The following is a 25,810-nucleotide window of genomic DNA, read 5'->3' as shown; positions in this document are numbered from 1 at the left end:
CTCCACTCTTATTCAACATAGTCTTGAATTCCTAACCAGAGCGGTAAGACAGGAAGAAGAAATAAAAGGAATTCAAATAGGAAAGGAAGAAGTCAAACTATCCCTATTTGCAGATGACATGATCTTAAAAGACACGGGAAATGCCACCAAAAAAACTCCTATATATCATAACACCTTCAGCAAAGTAACAGAACACAAAATCAATTTACAAAAATCAATAGTCTTTCTATATACTAACAATGAACAGATTGAGAAAGAATATAGGGAAACAATTCCATTTACGATAGCCTCAAAAATAAAAAATACCTGGGAATAAACTTAACAGAAATAAGACTTCTACAATGAAAACTATAAACCATTGAAAAAAGAAATCTAAAACTACAGAAGATAGAAAGATCTCCCATGCTTATGGATTGGCAGAACTAATATTGTGAAAATGGCTATACTACCAAAAGCAATTAACATGTTCAGTGCAATCTCCATCAAAATTCCAATGACATTCATCAGAGAGATTGAAAAATCAACCCTAAAGTTCATTTGGAAGCACAGAAGACCTCACATAGCCAAGGCAATACTGAGCAAAAAGAGCAATGCTGGAGTTGTCACAATTCCTGAATTCAAACTATACTACAGAGCCCTAGCAATAAAAACAGCATGGTACTGACACAAAAACAGACGTGAAGACCCAGACAAGAATCCATGCAGATACGTCTACCTAATTTTTGACAAAAGTGCCCAAAACATAATGATGGAGAAAAGACAGTCTTTTCAACAAATGTTGTTGGGAAAACTGGATATCTGCATGCAGAAAACTGAAACTATATCCATGTCTCACATTCTATACAAATATCAACTCAAAGTGGATTAATGACCTTAATATAAGACCTGGAACTCTGAACCCAGTGCAGGAAAGAGTAGGGAATACACTAGAACTTATAGGCATAGGCAGTAACTTCCTAAACAGAACTCCAAAGGCTCAACAACTGAGAAAGGATTAACAAATGGGACTACATGAAACTAAAAAGCTTCTGCACAACAAAAGAAATAATCACCAGACTGAAGACGGTGCCCATTTGAGGCAGGCTAGAAGTAGGAAAAGTTTGGGGTGGGGCTCATGTAGGTTGCCTGGGGATGGACCAGATCACGCTCACCTGGTTGGAAACCGCCCATGCCCCTCCCCACTCGTTCATTTTTAGGTGGGAACCTCCGGGGGCCTGCCCTCCCCGTGGGGGTAGTGTAGGTTTTAAAAACACCTGAAAAAGAAAAGCTCTCTCTGAGAATACCCTCTTTGCCCTTTGCTTTTTATTCCCTTTCCTCACCTGATAAACAGGTGACTCTCCTTTTCTCAATAAAGCTATCAGGGACTGGAGGTGTGGCTCAAGTGGTAGAGTGCCTGCTTTGTAAGCATAAACCCAAGTTCAAACACCAATCCCACCAAAAACAAACAAACAAAAAAAATCAATAAAGCTATCCTACCTCACCCCATCCACATGCTCTGCTTGGATTTTTCCATTTGAAGCACAAAAAACAGGATCTTCTGATCACAGACTGCATTAGCATCTTTAACACAGAGAATGAGAGAAAATCTTTGCCAGCTATATATCTGACAAGAGATTAATAACCAGGGTATACAAGGAACTCAAAAAACTCCGCCCCCAAAATCAATGACCCAATGAAGAAATGGGCAAATGAACTCAAGAAGTCCAAACAGCCAAAAAAACACATGAAGAAATGCTAAACATCCCTGGCTGTAAAGAAAATGCAAATCAAAACCAGATTAAGATTCCACCTCACTCCTGTCAGAATAGCTACCATCAAAAAACACCACAAATGTTGGCAAGGATGTGGGGAAAAAGGAACCCTCATACACTTTTGGTGGGAATGTAAATTAGTACAACCACTATGAAAAACAGTATGGAGGCTCCTCAAAAAACTAAAACACCGGCCATATGATACAGCAGTATAAAAAAAGGTGTCTTTGTATAAAAAAAGACACCTGCACTCCTATGTTTATTGTAGCATTATTCACAATAGAAAAGCTATGGGAACACCAAGATGCCCCACAACTGATGAAGAGATTAAGAAAATGTGGTATTTATATACAATGTAACTTTATTTAGCCATAAAGAAGAATGAAATTTTGTTGTTTGCAGGTAAATGGATGGAACTGGAGAACATTTTTTTGGGGGGTGGTAGGGGGAACTGGGGCTTGATCTCAGGGCCTTCACCTTAAGCCACTCCACCAATCGTATTTTTGCTAAGGGTTTTTTGAGACAGGGTCTCACAAACTATTTGCCCAGGCTGGCTCTGAACGGTAATCCTCCTGATTTTTGCCTCTTGAGTAGCTAGGATTATAGGCATGAACCAGGGGCACCCAGCTGAGAACATCATCTTAAGTAAAGTTAGCCAGGTTCAGAAAGCCAAAGGCCATGTTTTCTCTCATGTGTGATATATAGGCCCAATGCAAACACAGCAGTATTATATATACACAAAAATATATATGGTGCATGTATCCAAAAGTGGGACTGGTACAGGAGACCAAGGAAGGAGGAAAAGAAGGAAAGAAAGTGAATAATAATGAATTCATCACTTCTGTGTAGGAACAAGATACAAGGAAACATGCTAAAAACTGTTAAGCAACACAGGATAGGAAGAAAAGGGCAAGGAAGTGCAGTAGAGGGGGATTACAGTGACTTAAGCACAATGCATGTAAAAAGCAAAAATCCCACTGGCCAATGAAGAACAAGAATTAAAAACAGATCATGCTAAGGGGAGGACACTAATGGAAGGGGTAGGGTAAAAAAAAAAAAAAAGGAAGTAAATAAGGTGAATATAGGTGATGAACTTTCTATACAAAAATGAATATAAAAATTTTAACCTGTTGAACTCACCATAAGAAGAGGACTAAGGCAGAAAGGAGAAAAATGGAGGGTATGAACATGAAAAATGTCATAATGAAACTCTCTGTGTAGCTATCTTAAACAATAAAAAGAAATCAACATATGTTAATAATTCTGTTAGATCTATATTTGACACAGATTGTTTTACTAATAATTTTTTCAAACTCTTAAATAAAATTAAGTATAAAATTGTGTCTCAGGCTTTTTTCATATTGCCTTGGCTTATGGTATTAATAACATTACCACAGACATAAAAAAAAAATTTTCCGTTATAAAAAATAACTACAGTTCTTTTAAATTAAATCTACCTTTCAATCAAATCATCATTCCTTTCCTTGCTCTTCATGTTAAATAAGAAAAGGCTTGTTTATTCATAGCAAAGGCTAAAAACTGCAGCAGAATATCCACTACCAAGACCTTCGGTTTCTACAGAAATCAAGAACTTGTCTCAGGCAGACAATGAAATTTTTGGCTGCATATATGATAACACTGCAGATACATTACTTCTTATCCATCTGCTTCCAAAACAATAGAAAAATTAAATCTCATTTTGGCTTATATAAGTTATTTAATAAAATTATTTTGTGGTTGCCTATGAGTTTTAAAAATCTATGAAAAAGAAAAACATTTAATTTCAAGAAAGGTAACTGTTTGCCCTGGGCTGGCTGTATTTTCCCCCAGGGAAGAGTTAAGCTACATTTTTTGTTTTAAATGGTGAGGTATGGGGAGAAAAGTGGGCACCTCTTACACAAACATAGAACATATATCTCATTAATATCTTCTACAGTAAAAATGGAAGATGAGACTATTTTGAACACTTGAGCAAGTGATTTTCTTTAAAAAGTAAAACTGAAGTTTACTGCTCACTTGCAATAGTGATATCCTTAAAAGCCTTGAAGGGAAAATCCTACAAAATAAATAAGCTAATAAATTGGCCTGATAAGACATCAGTCCTCAAAAGGGCAGTAATTATTACTTCCTTATTATCTCAACTTACTGATAGGTCACAAATGCTTATGTTTCCCTAAGAAACAGAAATTATTCCAAGAATTTCTCCAGAGCAGAAAGATTGGGAAAAACTGCCCAAGAGATTATTAGACAGGCTGTGGATTTAAGGACATCAAACATTCTCAAGCATAGTGCTGGTAGACTCTTCCCTGGATAACTGGCCCAAGAGAAGGAAAAAACCCTACATTTGGGAGTCCCTGCATAGGCATTCTACAAAAAGATCCTCCAGGCTTCTAGCCTAATCCAGACACACAGAACACCTAAACAGCATTTTATATACTAACTAAATACTAACTAAATAATACTAACTAAAGAAAGGTTGAATAAGAAACACAAAGATCAAGCTGAGAACAATACAAAGAACAAAAGAAAGCTTTGAGGGTATTTATACCTTTTATAAATATTTTTTAGGAGAGAATAAGTGCTCTTCAAAAATGAAAATATGATAGCAAAAATATAAAAAAATCAACAAAATGAATACAAGGTAAAGAAAAACAAAAGGTCGGGTGCCAGTGGCTCGTGCCTGTAATCCTAGTTATTCAGGAGGCAAGCAGAGATCAGAGAATCTTGGCTCAAAGCCAGCCCGGGGCAAATAGTACATGGAGACCCTATCTCACAAAAAAGGGTGGAGTGGCTCTGACTTCAAAGCCCAGTCCCGTCAAAAAAAAAAAAAAAGTTTCCAACTCTAACTAGGGCAGAAATAGAAAAATTATAGGTTTAATCTAAGAGGTACTACGTCTTAATAATAGGGGTTCATAAAAACCAATGATAACAGAAAGGAGAAATGTTGAGTCTAGACTGAAAGGACCCACAGAGTAATCCACACACTTAACAGAAAACAATCAAACAACAAAAAATGCCTCACATCAAGGCAACCCTTATTTCAGAATGTTGGGAATGTTCTATGGGCAGGTAGGAAGGCATGAGTAGGAATCAGGAAATACCCTAGCATTCCATTTTAAAATCCCAGATGGCCCATACCCTGGGCCACTGATTAAGATAATTTTTATATGCCCTTCCACTGGCAGTGCTAAACTGGGAAAGGCAAACAGGATCAAAAGTGCAGATGTATGCCTTCCTACACCACCGGCAGACCCTGCACAGGCATCAGCCATTTGAGGTGGGGCCACAAGGGAGGGCCTCAGTTTCACACCATCTAGTAACCCCTGCCTGTTAAAATAACGCCAACTTCCACCCCCTGTCCCCCCCAACCCCAACAGCTTCCATGCAATTGGTTCTTTTCCAATCTGCCTACCTCACTCCCTGGAGGTATAAATCACTCTACTGGTGTAGACAGTGGAGCCAAGAACCCAGGACATATGGAACACCCCAACCACTGGTAACAAAACTTTCATAAAGAAAATACACACACACCCCATCACCTACTTATGAAGAATCAGAATGGCATCAGCAATTCTAGAAGCTGAAAGATGAAGAAATACCTATTTTTTTTGGCTATGCTGAAGATTAAACTCAGGACCTTCACATGCTCGCTCTACCACTGAGCTACATACCCAGGCTGAAGTGCTTTTAATACTCAGTAGAAAAGCTGTTTCTAAACTAGAATTCTAATTCTGTGCTTAAACCATCAAGTATAAAGACCTATCTATAGAGATTCAAGGTCTTCAAAGAATATATACCTCCAATGTACCCTCTCTCAAAAAGGAGAATATGCTTCAGCAAAAGAAAACATGGAAATTAGGTATACTAATAAAGAGTAGAGAGGTGAAGGAAATTCCCAAGGAAGTTTCAAGACAATAGCTCTGATGCAGGATTAGAAATCCATGAATCAGTTTAGGAGGATGAAAGACTCCAAAAGAGATATTCTCAAAGAGGGAAAAAAAAACCTGTTATATTTTAAAATATTTAAAAGAAAGTTTTGGGCTGATGGCATGGCTTATGTGGTAGAATTCCTGCCTAACAAGTATGAGTCCAAGCTCAAACCCCAGTATAGAGAGGGAAAAAAAAGCAAGTTTCCATTATCAAAAATTTAGGATTAAATTTGTGATAAGTCCCTATACCAACATTAACTCAAAATGGATCAAAGGAGCTTAATATCAGACCACAAACTCTAAAGTTGATACAGGAAAGAGTAGGAAATACTCTGGAATTAGTAGGTATAGGTAAGAACTTTCTCAATGGAACCCCAGCAGCACAACAACTAAGAGATAGCATAGATAAATGGGACTTCATAAAACTAAAAAGCTTCTGCTCATCAAAAGAAATGGTCTCTAAACTGAAGAGAACACCCACAGAGTGGGAGAAAATATTTGCCAGCTACACATCAAACAAAGGACTGATAACCAGAATATACAGGGAACTTAAAAAACTAATTTCTCCCAAAATTAATGAACCAATACAGAAATGGGCAAGTGAACTAAACAGAACCTTCTCAAAAGAAGAAATTCAAATGGCCAAGAAACACATGAAAAAATGCTCACCATCTCTAGGAATAAAGGAAATGCAAATTAAAACCACACTAAGATTCCACCTCACCCCTGTTAGAATAGCCATCATTAGCAACACCACCAACAACAGGTGTTGGCAAGGATGCGGGGGGGGGGGGGGGGGGGGGGAACCCTCTTACACTGTTGGTGGGATAGTAAAACCACTCTGGAAAAAAAATTTGGAGGCTACTTAAAAAGCTAAACATTGATCCAGCAATACCACTCTTGGGGCTATACCCAAAAGACTGTGACACAGGTTACTCCAAAGGCAACTGCCTTTGTTTACTGCAGCACTATTCACAATAGCCAAGTTATGGAAACAGCCAAGATGCCCCATTATGTATGAATGGATCAAGAAAATGTGGTATCTATGATAAAAGCAAGAGCACACAAAGGAGGTGTGAGGATAGGTAAGACACCTAAAAAAGTAGATAGCATTTGTTGCCCTTAACGCAGAGAAACTAAAGCAGATACCTTAAAAGCAACTGAGGCCACTAGGAGAAGGGGACCAGGAACTAGAGAAAAGGTTAGATCAAAAAGAATTACCTAGAAGGTAACACACATGCATAGGAAATCAATGTAAGTCAACTCCCTGTATAGCTATCCTTATCTCAACTAGCAAAAACCCTTGTTCCTTCCTATTATTGCTTATACTCTCTCTTCAACAAAATTAGAGATAAGGGCAAAATAGTTTCTGCTGGGTACTGAGGGGTTGGGGGGGAGAGGGAGGGGGTGGAGTAGGTGGTAAGGGAGGGGGTGGAGGCAGGGGGGAGAAATGACCCAAACATTGCATGCACATATGAATAATAAAAAAATAAAAATTAATAAAAAAAAATTTGTGGTAAGTACATAGAAAATGAAGCCAACAAAAACAAAGCAATTTAACTTCAATAAGCAAACAAGCATAAAGGGTTTTGTTTTATTTTTTAATAGTACTAGGGCTTGAACTCAGGGCCTACACCTTGAGCCATTCCACCAGCTCTTTTTTGTGATGGGTTTTTTTGAGATAGGGTCTCACAGAAGTACCTGCCTGGGCTGGCTTCGAACCTTGATCCTCCTGATCTCTGCCTCCTGAGTAGCTAGCATTACAGGCATGAGCCACTGGCGGCCAATGTAAAAAAATTCATTGAAAAGTAAATGTAAATTATAGCATACCACAAGGTTCTGATGTAAGCAGTATTTGCATATTATTAATTTAAACATTAATACTGACTAACCAAAAGAGGAGTATAACTACAATAGAAAGACAAGAGAGGATGGTATTTAGTTAAGCTTACATTTTCCATGGAAGAAAGTCACTATATAAAGCATAAAATTGAAGAAAAACCTCCTAAAGCAACAGGATAAGCATGCTACTTAGAAACATGTAGGTAAACACTCCAAAAGTTGAAAATCGTTCTCTAGGGAGCAGGAAGTCAGAGCAGACAGAGATGTAGGAGAAGAACATTTTGATTTTTAGTGTACTTTCACATTTTAAATTATGTACATGTACTTTGATAAAAATTAAATGTTAATTTAAAAATATAGCATGCTTTTTTTCTTCAAGGAGTATAGAAAAAAAAAAAAGGAGTATAGAGATGGAAGTAGCTAGCTTTCTTAACTTCCTTCTCTTCTATTGCTGAGTTATCATCTTAACCACACCCTTACCCTTTCCCTCCTCAGAATCCTTAGTGGCTTCTGAGGCTTCAGGACACTATCTCTTACTGAATCCCATCACCTCTCACATTCTGCACAACCTTATTCCATCTACTTTTACCATGTTCTCTTAAACTTACAATCTTTATCCTATGAATCCTTTCCCTAAACCTATAAACACACTGAAATTGTCCTCCTACCACCTAAGGCTTCTTCCCTGGCTCTTCTTTTTACCTTTAAAATGCTTGTTTTCTCCCAGAGTTCTATCCTCAGCATTCTCCCAATCATCTTATCAACCTAGTGATTAAGCAGCAGAAAGTAAATGTTAAATGAACGATGACTGAACTAAAATGAATGGGTCTCCATTTTACCCCCTTCCAGTCCAAACTGTATCACTGAGTTCTAAAACTGTTATTTGCCACACATTAAAAAACTACCTCAATGTCCTGAGAGCACAAACTCAGTATGTCCAGAACTGAACATCCACTTCCCCACTGTGTTATCAATTAGTTCCTCAATCTAAACTATCATCCTCAGGTCTTCCTTTCTCAATCTCTACCTCCGACAGGTTACCAAATCAGAATGTGTATCAGGGTCAGGCACTGTGACTCACATCTGTAATCCAGCCACTTGGGAGGCAGAGATTGCAAAGACTGCAGCTTGAGGCCAGTTGGAGCAAAAAATCAGGGAAACTCCCATCTCCATCAATAAGTGGGTCATTACCACACCTGTAATCCTAGGTATGCAGGATAGAGCTGGTGGTATGGCTCAAGGGGTAAAATGCCTGCTTTGTAAGCACAAGCCGCCCTGAGTTCAAATCCCATTCCCACCCAAAAAAAAAACAAGTATGTAGAAGACACAGGTAGGATAATGAAAGGACAGCCTCAGGCAAAAAACACAAGACCCTATCTGCAAAATAAAGCAAAAAAGGGGCTGGTAGCATGGCTCAAGTGGTAAAGAACCTGCCTAGCAAGCACAAGACCCTGAGTTCAAGCTCCAATACTGCCCCCAAAATTTTTAAGTGTCTTCAAGCTCTTTCATCTTTGCCATTCCCATCCCACCTAAATTCAGGTGCTCAATGTTTTTTTGCATTACTATCATCCAGATTCTTCCATGTCAAATTCACACTTTATTCATCCTAAACGTACAGAACACACACACACACACACACACACACACACATATATACACCCTTGTTCTGACAATATAGACAATTAATAATAAATTAACTTTCAATGCCTAAATCCTTGGATAAGGAGGATAACAAAGAGGATATGAAAATAGCTAACAAGGAGAGATCCCTAAACACCATGGACAGATCACAAGGATTCTATCCTTGTGACAATCCTCTACTGTAAGTACTGTTAGTTAGTATCCCCTTTTTGTAAGTGAAGTGAACTCACCTCAGTTAAATAGCTAGTAAGTAAATGTCAATGCCAGGATCTGAATCACCACAAAGCATATACTATTAACAACGAACTGCAATACAATTCATTTTCGCTCACACATTCTACTCAAGGTCATTCTGAAATTTACCTTTGTGTTCTTTTTCTTAATCTTCCCTGTCTCTCCTACAACATTCCCCTATATCCTACATTTTAAGGATTATTTTCAGACCTTTAAGATTCAACTACAAAGTTCTATTCCTCCCTTTCCAACCCAAATCAAAAGCCATGTTCTCTGAGAGAAGTTCTATACCCATCCCCTGTAGAATTATTCACTCTCTAGGAGCCCAGGGCACTTGCATTATATACTTATGTATAGTATCTTTTGTCTTAGATGGCTAGTTTGACTCTCTGGAGCTCCCTATGTTTTTGTTTTGGGGGATTTTCTTTGCATCTTTGTACTGCATAGACACAGAATAGTTCAAATTTATAGAACTGAACTTAATTAAGTGAAAAGTCTACTAGCCAAAACAAGTAATAGTAAGGTTCTATACAGCCTCATCCTCAATTTAAAATACAGACATCACAAGCCAAAAGAATTCAAGTGTGAAATTAGCAGCTATCTTCTAAATGTTAGAAAAACACTGAATTAAGAGCTTTATACTTCACAACTATTAGAAAGCAGACATCAAAGATGCCACAAAATGCTAAGTTCTGGTACCTTTTCTGATTGTGCCTGTTAGTCCAAAGCACTGCATTTCTTGGCACTCTCCCATGCTCAAAAGCAAGTTCACATGCAATGTAATACATGCAAAGTAAGGGGGAACTAACCAAGACTGTATCTTGCTATCAGCCACACCACAAAAATCACATATAAATACTGGACTAATGTATTTTTTTCTAATGAATTTTCAAACCATTTTCCTTGGGGGCTTCTAACAACTATTTTTTAGTATAGAAAGGGTATAACAGAAACTCTGGGATGGGGATGGGGTGAGAAGAACAACAGATTTTCAAGGCCTAGAGTAGGGACTGGATATAGTATTTTTAGCAAGTACCCTAAAGTGTTTTCCAATACCAACCACTAAATTCTCTGATTCTCTGGACACAGAAATATGTTCAACAATTCAATCCAATTCTGACCCTAAGAACTCACAGTTAGCACAGACTCCACAACTTAGAAATGCTGCCCCCCATTTCAGATGCTAGCTAGTCCCTGGGCCATCTGTACTCTGGCCCACCAACCATCAGTCAGGGGTTCCCATGGTTTGCTAATTTCCTAGAATGATTCACAGAGCTCAGAGAAATACTTCACTTACAAGTATTATCAGTTTTATCATAAAATAACAAGTTAGCAACTGTCAAATAGAACAGATTCATAGTCAATAATAATGTACTGCTGACCCCTGAACAACATGGGTTTGAGCTGCTCAGGTCCACATATATGAGGATTTCAGGGGAGATTCTGTCACAATTTGAAAAAAAAAAAAAAAAACTCCCAGAATAACTGTAGAGCCTAGAAATGTGCCCCCAAAAGTTTTAAACATTAGGACACTACAAATGCACAAAATAGATGAATCTCCTATATTATACTATTATCTATAGGCAGATGAGTCTATTAGCCATTTACTATCATAAAATATGCATAAGCCTATTATAAAAAGCTAACATTTATTAAATCTTACACATACCAATGCTCAGAGAGCAAGCATGGCTCCATTATCAGTCAAGAAAAATGTAAACAAAAGCAAAGATGCAGTATTAAATAGTAACTGCATAGGACTAACTGCAGTCTTTCTATACTACTGTAGTGATTTCACAATCACCTCCTGTTGCTATTTTGGTGAGCTCAAGTGCTGCAAGTATACAGTGTGATGTTGATCACCTCCATCTGAGCAGTTCTGCTCTCCAGTGAACTGCATGTAGCAGTAAAAAGTGACCTCCTGAGGTTCTCATGGATTTTTCACCATATATAATATGTAGAACAAACAAAGTATGTGTTAATTGACTGCTTATATTATCAGTGAGGCTTCCAGGCAACCATAAGCTATTAATAGTTAACTTCTGGCAGAGTCAAAAATCATAGGTGGATTTTCAACTGCTGCCTGGGGTGGGGGAGGGGGAGCGGTCAATATCCCTAACTCCCAAGTTGTTGAAGTCTAGGAATTGTGTATGTATATACATATATATATATATTTTTTTTTGTGTGTGGTACTGGGGCTTGAACTCAGGGCTTCATACTTTTTAAGCAGGCTTCTACTGCTTAAGCTGTACCGCCAGGCCTGAGTTGTGTATTTCAAAATAGCTAAAGGAATGGATTTTAAATATTCTCACCACAGAGAAATACTAAGTATTTTAGGTGATATATTAATTAGTTTAATTTGATCATGCCACAAGGTATACATGTATCAAAACATCACTGTATCCCATGAATATTTACAGTTATTTATCAAGAAAGTAAGAAATTTCACATAATCATGAAAACTGAGGCTACATTAGCAATTTATGTTACATAAATATAAAACTACTGATATAAAAGCTAACTTGTACTACAGTGAATATTTTTCAATTCTCCCTCATTTATCCCTAACATATAACTAAATCACCCATTTTACACATAAGAAAGTTAAGGGTTAGAGGATTATTCATTTACTCGTATCACATGGCTTCTGGGTGGAACACAGATATTAAACCCAGACTACCTACCCAAATCCTATTCTCTTAACTTTTATGTTATGCTATCTCTCCATTTTTAATACATTTATTTGACAATTTACTGAATAAAACAAAGTCAGATAGAAGTAGGAACTGCACAAAAACAGACTTCACAGTTAACCCTGTTGCCTAGTTACCTACTCTATGCATATCTCAGTTCCCAATGACAAACCACTTTGCTATGGAGATGGCAGGCACTGAAATGAGATATTTAAAACATGTCAGGGGTGGATGCTTGGGTTACTTCATCTTAGTCAAGAGAAGGAAGTTCTAGCTCAGGCAATGATTAACTGGAAGCCCAGAAAATGAAGCAACCAGGTAGAGACCTTGAGCCCCAACTTAGGGATTTTGAGATACCAAAGCCCTTATAAAGGTTAGGACATCCAGCTCATCCAGAAAGACACCTAGAGGCCAGGAGGTAATCTAGATGGACCCTTGGAATTTGAGTTAGGTGTGGTTTACAGAACTATATGAGGTAGGCCCTTCCTTTCTACATTAAAATCTTTCGTATTTCAGTGAGACTACAAACTGGTGGCAATCTTCCCTTTACTCAAAAAGAGTCTGGTAATTAAAGGCTCTCCTTCCAGATATAGTCGCACAAAACAGCAAATGATTTAATCATAGCATAGTCTATGCTAAAACGACCAGAAATCTAAAAACATTTTTTCCACTCTGTATGGATGCTCACTAGAGAGTTAAACAGTAATACCTTCCAAGAAGAAAGCTACCAGACACTTACACTTGAGTAACACTTATTAGCAGGCAGTTTCTCTACACCTAGTTAGTAGTGCTTCACTAGAAGAACTAAGTTTTCACTTTTCTGTTGTTTTTGGGGTGAGGAGGGAAATGAAGGCAATGAGGATGATTCATTTTACAGCATGAATACTCTGACACATCTGGGTGGATAAGGGAAGGAAGCTTTGGAAAACATGAAGAATGAGCACTAAGGAACCTGAGATCCCAGGAAATACAGCCTCCTAGAAATCAGAGGAAAAGAGCACCTTCCTCTACACTTGACCAATTTTAATTTAGCCTAGTTTTCCTCAGTCACTTCTCTGCTTTCAGTATCAAACACTATAGTTGATAAGGTGGCCAGATTGCCTTATCAGACTGGGGACACCTCCTTCCTCCACCTCTACTGCCCACTTACGCACCTCTTCTTCCCCGGCACCTGATGCACTATACTGCTCCAGTAGGTTGAAGGCAAACTGAAGCAATCTTGTCCACCAGATAGAGTTGCTTTAAAAAATACAATCTCCCTGTACAACTATTATATGTTAATAAGTTAAATAAACAAAAATTAAGTACATGTAACTTTAGTGTGCTATGTATTTTTCAGGTTTTATCTTATATACATCATGAAGTTACTTCCTTGAATAATTTGAAGACATAGTCCTTGGAGTACAACGAAGGAAGAGTTCAAACACCACCTCTACTATCACTTTCTTACTTAACCTACCTAAAGGCTCTTGTGAAGGTCAAAAGGAGATCTTTATGAATAAGAACTCAGTAAGTCACAGACGTTATTATGTGTGAGAGGAATCCTACTGCTTTTAACAATCCAAGTTTTAGAAAAGCATTTTGCATTCTCAAAAGGTTTAAAACAATCTTCTGGTTCTAATTAGAAAACACTAATTTCATTTTTCAGGGCAATTCTTTTCCAAAAAAGTACTGTCTAAAATCTTTCATAGAATAAATAATAGATTCACACCACTCTTTCCATTTCTGAAACCACTTACACCTGACTAAGTTGTAGGAAATATGATGCTGTTTTCTGAAATTCTCAACCATTCTGCCTATGAGATTTTAACAGAAATCCTCCAGGCAGGAAAACACAAAGGTATACGCTGGCATTATTAATATATAACTAAACAACACTAGATGCCTGGGTGTAAAGGCAACCACATCATAAACTATATATATCCCTTTCCACCTCCCACAATTTGAATTTCTCTTTTGAGTTACTCTTTTTTGAATGACTATTGGAACCTAACAGCTCCATTCAAGACCTTTCTCAAGAAAACTGTCAGGTATTCGGAAAAACAACAAATTTTTAGGCCTCTACAACAGTAAGAGAGAGAGAAACCCCTGGATTTGATTTTTCTACATCCAAAGCACAAAATCAGTACGTCAGAAATACACACAGACCCTCATACAAGAAAAAAACAAAAACCTAAAAAAACTCAAGACACCTTCCAAAAGAATCTTGCTTAACTTCTCACTTCTTGCCATTGAAATGCAAAAACCGCCCCCAGCCTCATTTCTCTCCAGTGATCCAAATCTGCCATTGCTAAATGCATTCAGTCCCCCAGATGTGAAACTGTTTTGTGGAGCAGAAATACTCAGCAGAACGAACCGCGTCACTAAAACGAAGTGACAAAAACCCGTCCTAGCCTCGCCTTCCGGGGACGGGGAGCAGTAAACGCCGGGAGTCAGAACCCCAGGGTTATCATTAACACCTTTCAGCCCCGGGCCCAGGTGAGCAACTGCACCTCCACGGGCCCCGCCCCGCCCCGGCCCCGCCCCCGCGGAGCGCCCCAGCCCCGAGCCGCGCAGCCCCCGGACCCACCTGCTTTGCAAACCGGGGCACTCGGGCTCCTCTTCTCCAGGGAGGGGCGGCTCTGTTCCGGGGACCTCCTTCGGTGCCGGACGCGAGCCGGGGGTGGGGCCGCGCTCACCTCGCCGGTCCACAGGTGGGTGGGCGACGAGCACGGCGACGACACGGTGCCCAGCAGAGGCGGCGGCGCGTGGGGGTGCGGCCGCGGGGGGCTTCCGCGAGCCCCGGGCGCAGCGCCACGCGTGGGGCTGGTGCCTCGCGTGGACGTCGAGGACGCGCCCGTCTGCGTGGCCACCGTGGGACTGGTGCGCGCCGCCGCGCTCCCGCCGCCGCGCGTGGGGCTAGTGCTGCGCGAGGCGGTGCGCGGGCCGCCACCACCACCGCTGCCGCCGGAGGGGCCTGAGGCGCCACCGCAGCAGCCGCCGTTGTTGTTGCCGCCGCTGCCGCCGTTGCTCCGCGTGGGGCTGCCATGTTGTTGCTGCTGCTTCAGCTGGAACGGCACCGTCGCCCTCATGGGCTGCAGACGGCTCCCGGCTCCCCCGGCCGTGACGCCCGCACCACCCCCGAGGGCTCCGGCCGGCGTGGGGGACCCATTGCGCCTCACCCGCTGGGACATGGTCCCCCCTCCCCCGTGACTGGGCGAGACGGGGAGGGGGCTTTGTTGTTGTTGGGTTGCAAGGGGAGGATTCTCGGGACCGGAGGGAAGGTCCCCGCGACGGGGTGACGAATCCGGACTCCGGGGTGCGCAGGGGTGGGGGGAGCCGCAGCCGGCAGCAACGAGGTGGTGCAGCAGCCGCCGCCGTCGCCGCTCCTCATCAACAATAGTGTCTCCTCCGCTGCCCCCGCCCCCCGAGGGCGCCCATTGGTGCAGCGTCAGCCGCGCTCCAGCCGCTTCGCCGCGCTCATTGGCTGCGTGCAGCTCGGGTCCCGGGCCCCCGGGGCCTTAGAGAGCCTGGGTTTGCGCGTAGACCGTCTGCTCTTTAAAGAGAAAAGGAGCCAGCCCCCACCCCCCGCCCCCCCACACACACCGGGGGTGGGGGAGCGGAGGAAGCGAGCCGTGTGTGTAAGTGTAGTGTGCGCGCGTGTGTGTGTACACGTGAGTGTACGCACGGGCGCGCGCCTGGCCACGCGCGTCTGCTTCCCACTGGAGGGAGCTCTGGAACTCAGACTGGAATAGCGCCAGAGGGACTGTCCAGAACCCGAGCTTTCCCGGGGATAGTCTGAATGAAGCCATTCCCCCATAACTCCTTGCCTTACCACAGTAGTAACTGGGAATTAACACGTACACCAGTCTCTTTCTGGCTTTTTTGCTTCCCTTTTTTTTTTTTTCTGTCCTAATTCCATCTAAGTATAGGCAGTTCTCAAAAAGGGGAGATATTTAATTAATCTTACTGACATCTTACACCCGTCTCCTTTTCTTTATTGTTCTTTTTTTAAAGCTCTACAAAAAGCCCTATCTCAGGTTAAAATTGCTGGTTGGAGTGCGGTTTTAGATCCTACCTTTGGAGCTCAGTTACCAAATGCTGTAGCTACCCTCTTCCTATCTCAAGTAATCAAGAATTTATTGTAATCAGCTACTTCATAATTCCCTGCTATCTTGGAAAGATACCTGCTACCTTCCAAGTCTGAAAAGTGCTATAGTTTACAGAGGACCTCATTTTATCCTCACCACCATTACTGACCCAGCCATGAATACTCTAGTCTAGTGGCGAAAACAAGTCTGTGTTGGGGAAGGACTCAGGAAGACAGAGACACTAGTTCAAAAATGACCTAAGGGGCTCCTTATTAAGAAAAAAAAAAATGGACCTACACATTCCACATGTATTTTTCATGACCTCCTTTTCCCCTACTACTTTATTAGGTTTATAATTCTAGACAGATTTCCTCATAAAAGTGTAGGAGCAATGGGCATATTATAACTGGCTCTGGAGCTGATGTCCTGTTAGGTCCCTGTGCACTGTGGTAGAAAGCCTTGGAAGACTAGAGAGGAGATTCAGGTCCCAGATCCACTCTGGGTAGGTCACTGGCCAATTTCCTTATCTACAAAATACAGTTAAAAGAACATCTCCTTCATACAGTTCTGATTATTAACCATGGGTTCAATGAGAATCTGGTGTGGAGAAGGTGGTCACCACTTCTATATTCTCTTGTCATTCAGAGGCCCATAATTCTCCCCACTATCCATTGTTCTTTTTCTTTCTTCCCCACCAGAGTCCCAAGTCCTTAGCCCAGGAACTGGCCTTAAGTGTCGATGGTATGGATAGACCTGCATTACAATGTTCCCTACAACCTGGAGTGAAAACAAAAACAGCTTCTCAGTACATAGGAACACAAAAGAAACTGTCAACCAGATACATAAAGAGAGCTAACTGTTTCTTTAAACAGTTGGTAGGAGAGAAAATGCGTGTTTAATGGCATAGAAGCTGTGTGTAGCACGTTGTCTTGCACAAAGTAGGAGCTCAATTATTTCTGAGTTAAAGGGAGTGCAGCAGCCCTAGGCTCTCTGATCAGTTGCTTTGGCTATCACCAAATAAGAGACCTCATTGTTGGTGGCAAAAGGCTTTTAGCTTTTCCAAGATAAAAAAACTGGTTTTCAGCAGAGAAGTTTATTAGATGAACAAGTTAAATATCCTTGGCTGCGTCATGGGATATGGTGGAACCAGTTCACCTTTTGCTTCTAGTTATGTTTCCTACAGAAATTCCTCTTTTTATCTTATTTGACATCCTACCTTACTCGTCAGTTTAGAGTTTAACTTTATGTTTTGTTTTTTTCTGATACTGGGGCTTGAACTCAGGGCCTACACCTTGAGCCACTCCATCAGCCCTTTTTTAGTGAAGGGTTTTTCAAGACAGGGTCTCGTGAACTATTTGCCTGGGCTGGCTTCGAACCATGATCCTCCTGAGATCTGCCTCCTGAGTAGCTAAGGTTACAGGCATGAGCCACCGGTGCCCAGCTTGTTCTTATAATTTTAATAGTCATCCATGTAATTTTATAAATTATCTCTAAATTCCATTCAATCATAACACTAAACAGCCACTAAAATCATCATGAAACTACATTCCTTCCCCTTTCAAGTAGAAAAAAATCAAAATTATGCATCCACCGTAGTTGCAACAGGGCAAAAATGTTTATGCATATAAAATACAAGAGGGTTAAATACCGATAGGAAAATAGAATGATCATTTTTAAGATAGGATGTGGGGAGGTGTTTTTCTCCCCAAAGAAATGTGGCTGTATGATTTCCTGATAAAAGAGAATTATCTGGGCTGGAGGCATAGCTCAAGCAGTAGAGCACCTGCCTGGCAAGTGCCAAACCTGAGTTTAAACCAAAAAAGAAAATCTGCTGGTTTACTGAAACTCTAACCTTAGACCATTTCATTAAGGCCTTCCATACCACCACATCCTCCTGATGTTCTGATTACTGCTCTGACCATGCCAAACCTTTTCTTTTTCTTTCTTTGGTATCATTCTCTCACCTCCTTGGTTGCATTTTTGCTCCTTGAATACCTTCATCCCTTTGCTAAACTAATATATAATCATCTATCCTTTCTGACCTCATCATTTCTTCATCTCTGTCAATGAATCCTGATCAGTACAACGGAAGCCCCAGAGCCCAGAGGTAGATTCTTCCCAGGAAGGTGTGGGATGAAAGAATTAGTTGTATTTTCAGTTTTGTTTGTTTTCTTTGTGTTTGTCATTGCTGGTGTTGCTATAGCTACTGTACAGAGAATAGCATGTAGAGGAGCAAGAAGAAACAAGGAAAAGCCAGGCGTTCACTCCTGTAATCTCAGCAGTGCAGGAGTTATAGGTAGGAGGATTTCTGTCCAAGGCCACCTTGCCCCCACCCCCACCCCTGGCAAAAGTTTGAGCCCCTCTGTAAAATAACTAGAACGAAAAAAAGGACTGGGGGCATGGCCCCAGTGGTAGGCAGCCTGTCTAGCAATGCAAGGCCCTGAGTTCAAAACCCTTTACCACCACAAAGGTTTATCTAGACCTAAAATTCAGGTCTTTTAGCTCATATTGCAGCCCCCTTTCACCCTGGTTAAGGTGACTTTCAACAGAACAGCAGCTGCTCTTGATATTTTGTACCTACCAATTAACACATGCTGTGAAAACGGGGTGGGGGACAAACCAAACAAATGAGATTTGAAATTGGTGAGCATTACCAGTGAAAACAATTTCCTTTGTTTCTACTATGTAAGTTTTTCCAAACAATTCAACTCAAATACTGTAAGGCATTTATTTTCTAGTTCTCAAAAGCAAAATATTGGCCCCTTCTTCCTTTATTCATTGACATTGTGCTGTCAGATGTGGTTTCCACTACCATCTTGTATCTTTTCAGAAACTCTCCAGTCTACACATTAAGATCTATGTTAATTGAACAAAGGCACTGTATAGAACAGGTACCTGACCATAGGTACCTTCTCCTTTTGTAGGACTGGAGTTTGAACTCAGAGTTTTGTGCTTGCAAAGCTGTTGCCATACTACTTGAGGCACATCTCCAGGCCTGCCTTTCTCCTTAAAGCTTTAGTAACATACGTGGTGGTCGTAGCTTAGGGTGGTTTCCATAGACTGTCTCTGGACGTTCTCCCAAGACACTGAAAAAGAGATTGGGAAGGAGATGTAGTCGGAACATGTTCTTTTTTTTATGCATAATCTTTGTGACTCTTGAAGTTTCAAAAAGCAATGTCCATGTATGAGTTCTAGAGGAAACTTATAATGTAAAAAAATTAATCTCAATAGGTTTTATTGTTTTACTTTCACCAGTAAAGTACATAGACCATATTCACCCTCCTTCACACTCTCTGTTCACCCTTCCCTCCCACTAGTACCTAGCCCCTTACTTTCACTTTTGATATTATATACAATAATATAATATTCTTATACTTACATCTTTGCTTTTTTTTTTTTTCCACTGGGACTGGGGTTTGAACTCAGGATTTTAAGCTTGCAAAGCAGGCACTCTACCACTTGAACCACACCTTCAATTCATTTCACTCAGGTTATTTTGGAGATAGGATGTCTCAAACTATTTACTCAAGCTGGCCTTGAACCTGGATCTTCCTGATCTCAGCCTCCAAAGTACCTAGGATTATAGACGTGAGCCACCAGCACCCTACCTATCTTTACATCCTTTTATGAGTATTTTAAAGGGTTTTGCATGTGTGCGTAATGCATGTGTGTTTGACACAGGGTCTTGCTATGTAGTCCAAACTGGCCTCCCAACTTTCCATTCCCCTGCCTCAATTTCCCAAATGCTGGGATTGTAGGCACACACCACCACATTCAGCTTTAAATTTAAATGTATAAAAGCTATTTGTACACAGATTTGAAAAAAGAAAACAAATACTGTTTGAAAGCTGAGTTGGGGCAGGGGATATTGCTCAGTGGTAGAGTCCTGCCTTAGCATGTATGAGGCCCTGGGTCAATCCCTAGCACATTAAAAAAAAAAAAAACTGATTTCTAAAAACAGACATTTGCTTCTTTTTCATTGCCCCTCCCAAACCCTCAAAAGAATGGTTGAGCCTTTCTGAAAATGATCAGTGGTTTGTTTTTTCCCTTCAAGACACAATAATAGAGACTTTTTTCTCCCCACTGTCTGAACTGGACATGTTCTGGATCCTCTGCACAGCTGTCAGCCAAGGATTTCCCTTCAACTTCTTGGCTCTGCGTGCATCCTGTGTTCATCAACCAGGTCTTCCTTTGTTTTGTTGATTTGTTTGTTTACTTCTTTGTCTTGTAACTGCTTCCTAAGCAAGGGTGTGTAGAAGGTACATGTTTTGAGACATTGAATGTTGGCAAAAGTCTTGGCTCCACCCTTACCCTTGATTGATGATTTGGCTTGGAAATAACATTTCCTCAGAAAGCTGAAGACATAGCTCCATTGTCATATGGCCTCCAGTGTTGGCACTGATCAACCCAACACCATTCCCACTTCTCTTTTATATATGATGGCTTCTTTCTTCTCTGGAAGCTTTTAGCATCTTTTCTTTGCTAATGGTTTTCTGACATTTCATTATGTTTTATGTCAGGCTTTTTTTTTAATTCTCTGGTATGGACACCAGATGTTTTTCCGATGGGAAAATGTTATTGTTTTATTCTTTGATAGTTTATTTCCCATCACATGCTGACCCTGCCTTGCCCTGAGAATGACCCTGTGGATGACAGACTGTACCAGCCTACTTGCCAGCTGGTTTCTGCATAGGCCTGGCCATCCTTCCCTGCACTTCCCGTGGTGGAGCCGCGTCTATGGGCCCTAGCTTCAGCTCCCACTGAGAGGCCTTTGTTCCTTGGCTCCAGGTCTTACTGGACTCCATTTCCACTACCTCCATTCCTGTCCCTTTGGCCTGGGGAATGCAGTAGCTTCTCCTTGCTACTAGTCTCTGGCAACTACACTACCCTTGTTTAATCCTTCCTGCTCTGAAAGGAGCCCCTTCACAAAAATCTCTATGAGAACCATGTGGGGTGAATTAGGTTTGCTGTTGGGACTGTGTTACAGTCTACTTCTCTCTAACCCCCTCCTGTTCTCTCTCTCTCTCTCCCCACTCTCTCCATTTTCCAAGAAATGCTGGACTTCCTGAATTAACCTAACTTTTTTTTTCTTTTTGGTGATACTGGGGTTTGAACTCAGGGTTTTGCACTTGCAAAGCAGGTGCTCTATGGCTTGAGCCACACCTCCAGTCTGTTTTCCTCTGGTTGTCTTGGAGATGGGGTCTCATGAACTATTTGCCCTGGCTGGCCTCCAACCTTGATTTGCCAGATCTCAGCCTCCCAAGAAGCTAGGATTACAGGCATTAGCCACTTGCACCTGGCTGTCTCTATTTTACATCTACATGTCATCTCTTGAATCAGCCATCTGAGAAATCTCCCTGTCTTCATCTTCCAAACCTTCTATGAATTTATTTCAGCGATCATGTTTTTTCATTTCTATGAGCTCCTTTTATTCACAGATTATTCTTTTCCAACTTTTTATTGTGCTAAAATGTACTTAACATATAATTTATTGTCTTAGCCAATTTTGAGTCTACAGTTCAGTAGTATTAGGTATATTGATGTGGTTGTACACTCATCTTCTGAACTCTTCATTTTGTAACACTGAAACACTATATCCATTAATAATAACTCTACTTTCCCCCTCACCCCAGCCCCTGGCAACTGCCCTTCTACTTTCTGTTTCATTTATTTTGACTGCATTAAGTACCTCATGTAAGTGTAATCATAGAGTATTTATCTCATTATTCTTTTTAATAGCATTCTTTTCTTTCTTTCTTTCTTTCTTTCTTTCTTTCTTTCTTTCTCTCTCTCTCTCTCTTTCATACAGGATCCCACTCTATATCCCAGTCTGGCCTTGAACTCGTGATCCTTCTGCCCCAGCCACCTGAGTGCTGAGATTATAGGTGTATGCCACCACAACCACCTTCTTTTGTTGTTTATTCATGTATCATGGAGACAACTGATCTTCCTGCACTGTCCCTATTCCCCAAAAATTCCTTTTTTTGAGGTCTGCTTTCATGATAGAGACCTTCATCGAATGCCCAGTAGCTCTCACACAATGGTTGCTTATTAGCTCTGAATACTCAAATGAGACTTGTCCCCTGGTAGATTCACTTTGGAATCATCAGGATCCACCTGTTTCATTGTAGGAAATGATATTTTTTTGTGATGCCAAATTTTTCCAGAAGATAATCTGTTAATCTCACAGTATTCTGGGAATCAAATACAGGAATTAGCTAAAATTCAGAATAGATATTCATTTATTTTTATTTTTGGTGGAGGTGCTGGGTAGAGATATTATTTAATGGGAACATTTTTCTGAAAGAAATTCCTTGAAGTGAAATCATTGTTTCCCAGGTTATACATTTTTAAAATCTGATAGATTCCAATGCAATTTTGGAAGCATCCAAAGGAAAAGAGTTTAATGTTAAAAAGAACCAAGCAAACACATTTTATAAACTTTAAATGTCAGCAGAATTTAATGAAGTGCTTTCCTTATGGAATTAATGTTCCAAGAGGTAAAATAGACTGAGATAAATTCTGCTTTTCCATGGATTCTACTTGGCTTCAGAATTAGTGCTAACATAGGCTATTTGAAAGACTGAATTTCTTACCTTTCTAGAAAGCAAAATTAGATTCTCTAAAGAAGCTATTTGTTGGATTGGTACTGTGATAGCGGCAAAAAATGGAAACCTACAAACAGTCCTTGGTCTTATTTATCAATAAGGACCTAAAGGGAATTAGCAGTTAAAAAAAAAAAAGTTGCTTGAACTACATGATCTTTGGTAACTGATATCTCAGTTTATGACTTAACTGCTTACTTATGGGAGATCTGACTTCAGGGCAGTTACAAGAATGGTTAGGGCAAGAAACTTTAATCACACTGGAGGGAGAGGCAGGCCAGAAAGCACGAAGATAAGTAACTTCTAGAGTACCTGAGTTATACCAGGTCATAACTGATCTGTAGGGTCTAGCCCTAAGCTAATCTAAGTAGGCTTTTCCTTTTTTAAAATTGCTGATCATCTTACCCCATAAGGTTGCTCCATATTTTGTCCTAAATTCTTCACTACATAGCAGACAGTAAGAAACTCTTTCTAAACTTCACCACAGACAAGCCAAGCCTCAGCCAGAAATAGACATTTCCTTTCCAAAATGATTGTAAGGAAGTCTTTAAGTTTTCTGTCTCTATGGCAACAGCTTGATGGAGATAGTTGAGGACTGGTCTATGAAATATGCCTTGCCCTTTCAAATTCTGTAACAACCACTCAACATGAGCTCACAGACACCAATCATTGCTGCGTAATAGCAATAACTTTACTGCTGCTGAACAGGAGCTGGAAAGTAGAGAGCGAAAATAATCTCTAAACTCCACTGTACCTAATTCATTCCTTCTCTCTTATCCTTTTACCTGATAGAGTTGAATTTTGCCTAATGAAATGAAGTTAAATGCTATGTGTTGGCACATGTGTAGTGCAAACATTGGCTCTGAGTCCACATCATTGGCGCTTCTGTTATGTACCAGATACTGTGTTCTTTATGATACTCTGCCATTGTCAATAAATATTTATGAGTGAATTACTTTAAGTGCACTAATGTCACTAATGATTAATACTATCTTTTCTCAATATCACTTATCCATGTCAGAACACAGAATGAATTCAAAAGGCAGAGTGCCAAATCATTACTTCCTGTTCCACACAGTGGAGTATAGCTTATGCGGTCAGTTGAGGAAATTAACTGAGCCACCTTACCTAGTAAGGTGACGTGGGCAGCTAACATGTGAGTGAGCATTGCCCCTCCCATGGCTCCTTTCGTGTGTTGGTCACATAGGCCTGCCCAGGCTTGGTATTTAGAAAACTAAAATAAAACTCTTTTTTCAACTTAGTTTCTAAACAGTTACTATGCACGGGCACAAAGACCTCTTCTTGAAGATGTCTCTAGGGAGAAAAGTGTCTGTGAACTAGCAGCATGCTGATGTATAATGATGACAATCACCCATCATGCTACTAGATTTTTGTATTATTTATATTTGTTTGAGTGATTGCTTGATTTTTGTAGTACTGAGGATTGAACCCCGAGCCTTAATCAAGTATTCTGCCAGTTGAGCCACATCCCCAGCCTTTCTGTTTGTTTCTCTTATTTTTGAGATAGGGTCTCACTAACATTGACTGGGCTGCCCTCCAATTCATAATACCACACTCAGCCTGGGTTTTTTTGTATTTTTTTAAAGCAACAGCCTTTTAAAATCTCTTCTAGCTCTACTTTAAGTACATACAGTTCCCAGGAAGAGTTACAGCATGAATTACTTCCCAGTATGTTCGTAGTCTATTAAAAGCAAAGTTGAAAAAGAGGAACCCAAAAGAAAAGTGCTCAACATATGTTACTAATAAAATGGCAATCCCATTCCTCTTTGCCCACAACTCAAGAGGGTTACACTAACCAAAGTTTTAGCTTCTTTTCTTATCTTTACTTCTAACGTGAGCTTTACTCAAGCTCTGTAAGATGGCTCTTGTAGCTAATTCTCTAAGGAACTTCCCCCAGTTTCTTGTCACTTCCCTCAGTGTAACTCTGATCCCTAAATATTCTGCGACAACCACAGAAGGGAACCAAACGTCCCTTTCTTCTTATTCTAGCAATTGTAGTACTATTTTGCCAGAACTCCAGGTTCTAAGACATAGGATGATAATAATTTTATTGGTAATTAATGTTTATTGAACACTTACTGTGTGTCAGGCACTGAGCCAGGCACTACATACACTAATCATATCTCCACTCTATAGCAACCCTTTCACCAGCTACCATTATCCTCACTTTTGTGGATAAGGAAAAGGAGAGCTAGAATTCTAAGTGGATTATCCAGGAGTGTATAGTAAATGCTGGAGACAGGTGAAATTGCAGGAAGTCTGAACCTAGAGGTCACACTCTCAACACTGCACTTGGGTAGTTCTCCTCCCTTGCTCCTTGACTTCAGGGAGACAGTCTAGCAGAGTACCTAAGTGGTATTAAAGCCAAAGTGCCTGGGTTCAATGCCAGTTCCTCATTTGCAGCTACATGACCTAGAGCAAGTCATTAAGCTTCTCCTCTCAGAGTTCTGTTGAGATTGAATTTATTAATTCATGTGACTGTCACACAGGACCCAGCACTCAGTGAACATAGGCTGTTATGATTCCGAGTGTTTGTGATCCATCTCTACTTCAACCCCACGGCTGCAGCTTGACCTGGGCTCTGCCACTGACTTCTCCATATGAGTTTCTACATAGCAGGAAGCTGAATCTTCCCCAGACAATTTCATGAGTCATTTCCACACTCAAGAGCCTCCAGTGGCTCTCTATCACTAATTTCATCTGATCCCTTAGCTGGTGATCAGGTGTGTTTCTGTAGATTCCCTGGTTTGGTGGCCTCATTCCCTCCCCACCTAAGCCCCTTTCATGTGCTTAAATGTGTTCTTTCATTTACATCTTTTATTTTTTGAAACTATGGCACAGCGGGGCTCTTTTAGTTCATTTCACCTTTTAAAAATTCTGGAGGCCAGGTATAATGGTTCATTTCTATAATCCCAGCTATTTGGGAGGCAGAGATTGGGAGGGTAAAGGTTCAAGGCCAGCTCAGGGAAAAAATTAACAAGATTCCCATCTAACAGATAAGCCGGGTGTGGTAGTGCCTGCCAG

General features: G+C 40.6%; 1 protein-coding gene and 1 long non-coding RNA gene across 3 annotated transcripts in view; one reads left to right on the top strand and one right to left on the bottom strand.

Moving 5' to 3' along the window:
- Nucleotides 1-15,578, bottom strand: part of Fam117b (family with sequence similarity 117 member B) — a 93,145-nt gene extending 77,567 nt beyond the window's left edge. The window contains exon 1 of one of the 2 annotated variants that reach the window (XM_074071440.1): nt 14,660-15,578. In XM_074071440.1, coding sequence (XP_073927541.1) covers nt 14,660-15,263 — 604 coding nt within the window. In that variant the 5' untranslated portion in view covers nt 15,264-15,578. The remainder of the gene's footprint in view (nt 1-14,659) is intronic. The other variant, XM_020159851.2, reaches the window with a different exon arrangement.
- The window catches only part of LOC141422620 (uncharacterized), a 69,754-nt gene continuing 58,409 nt past the window's right edge, over nt 14,466-25,810 (top strand). Inside the window, exon 1 of the long non-coding RNA XR_012447339.1 lies at nt 14,466-14,568. This is a non-coding gene — a long non-coding RNA (uncharacterized lncRNA). The remainder of the gene's footprint in view (nt 14,569-25,810) is intronic.

This window comes from Castor canadensis, chromosome 4, assembly GCF_047511655.1.
Source record: "Castor canadensis chromosome 4, mCasCan1.hap1v2, whole genome shotgun sequence".
NCBI lineage: Eukaryota > Metazoa > Chordata > Mammalia > Rodentia > Castoridae > Castor > Castor canadensis.
The sequence above is the reverse complement of the archived record's forward strand: the minus strand, read 5'-3'. Positions and strand labels throughout refer to the sequence as shown.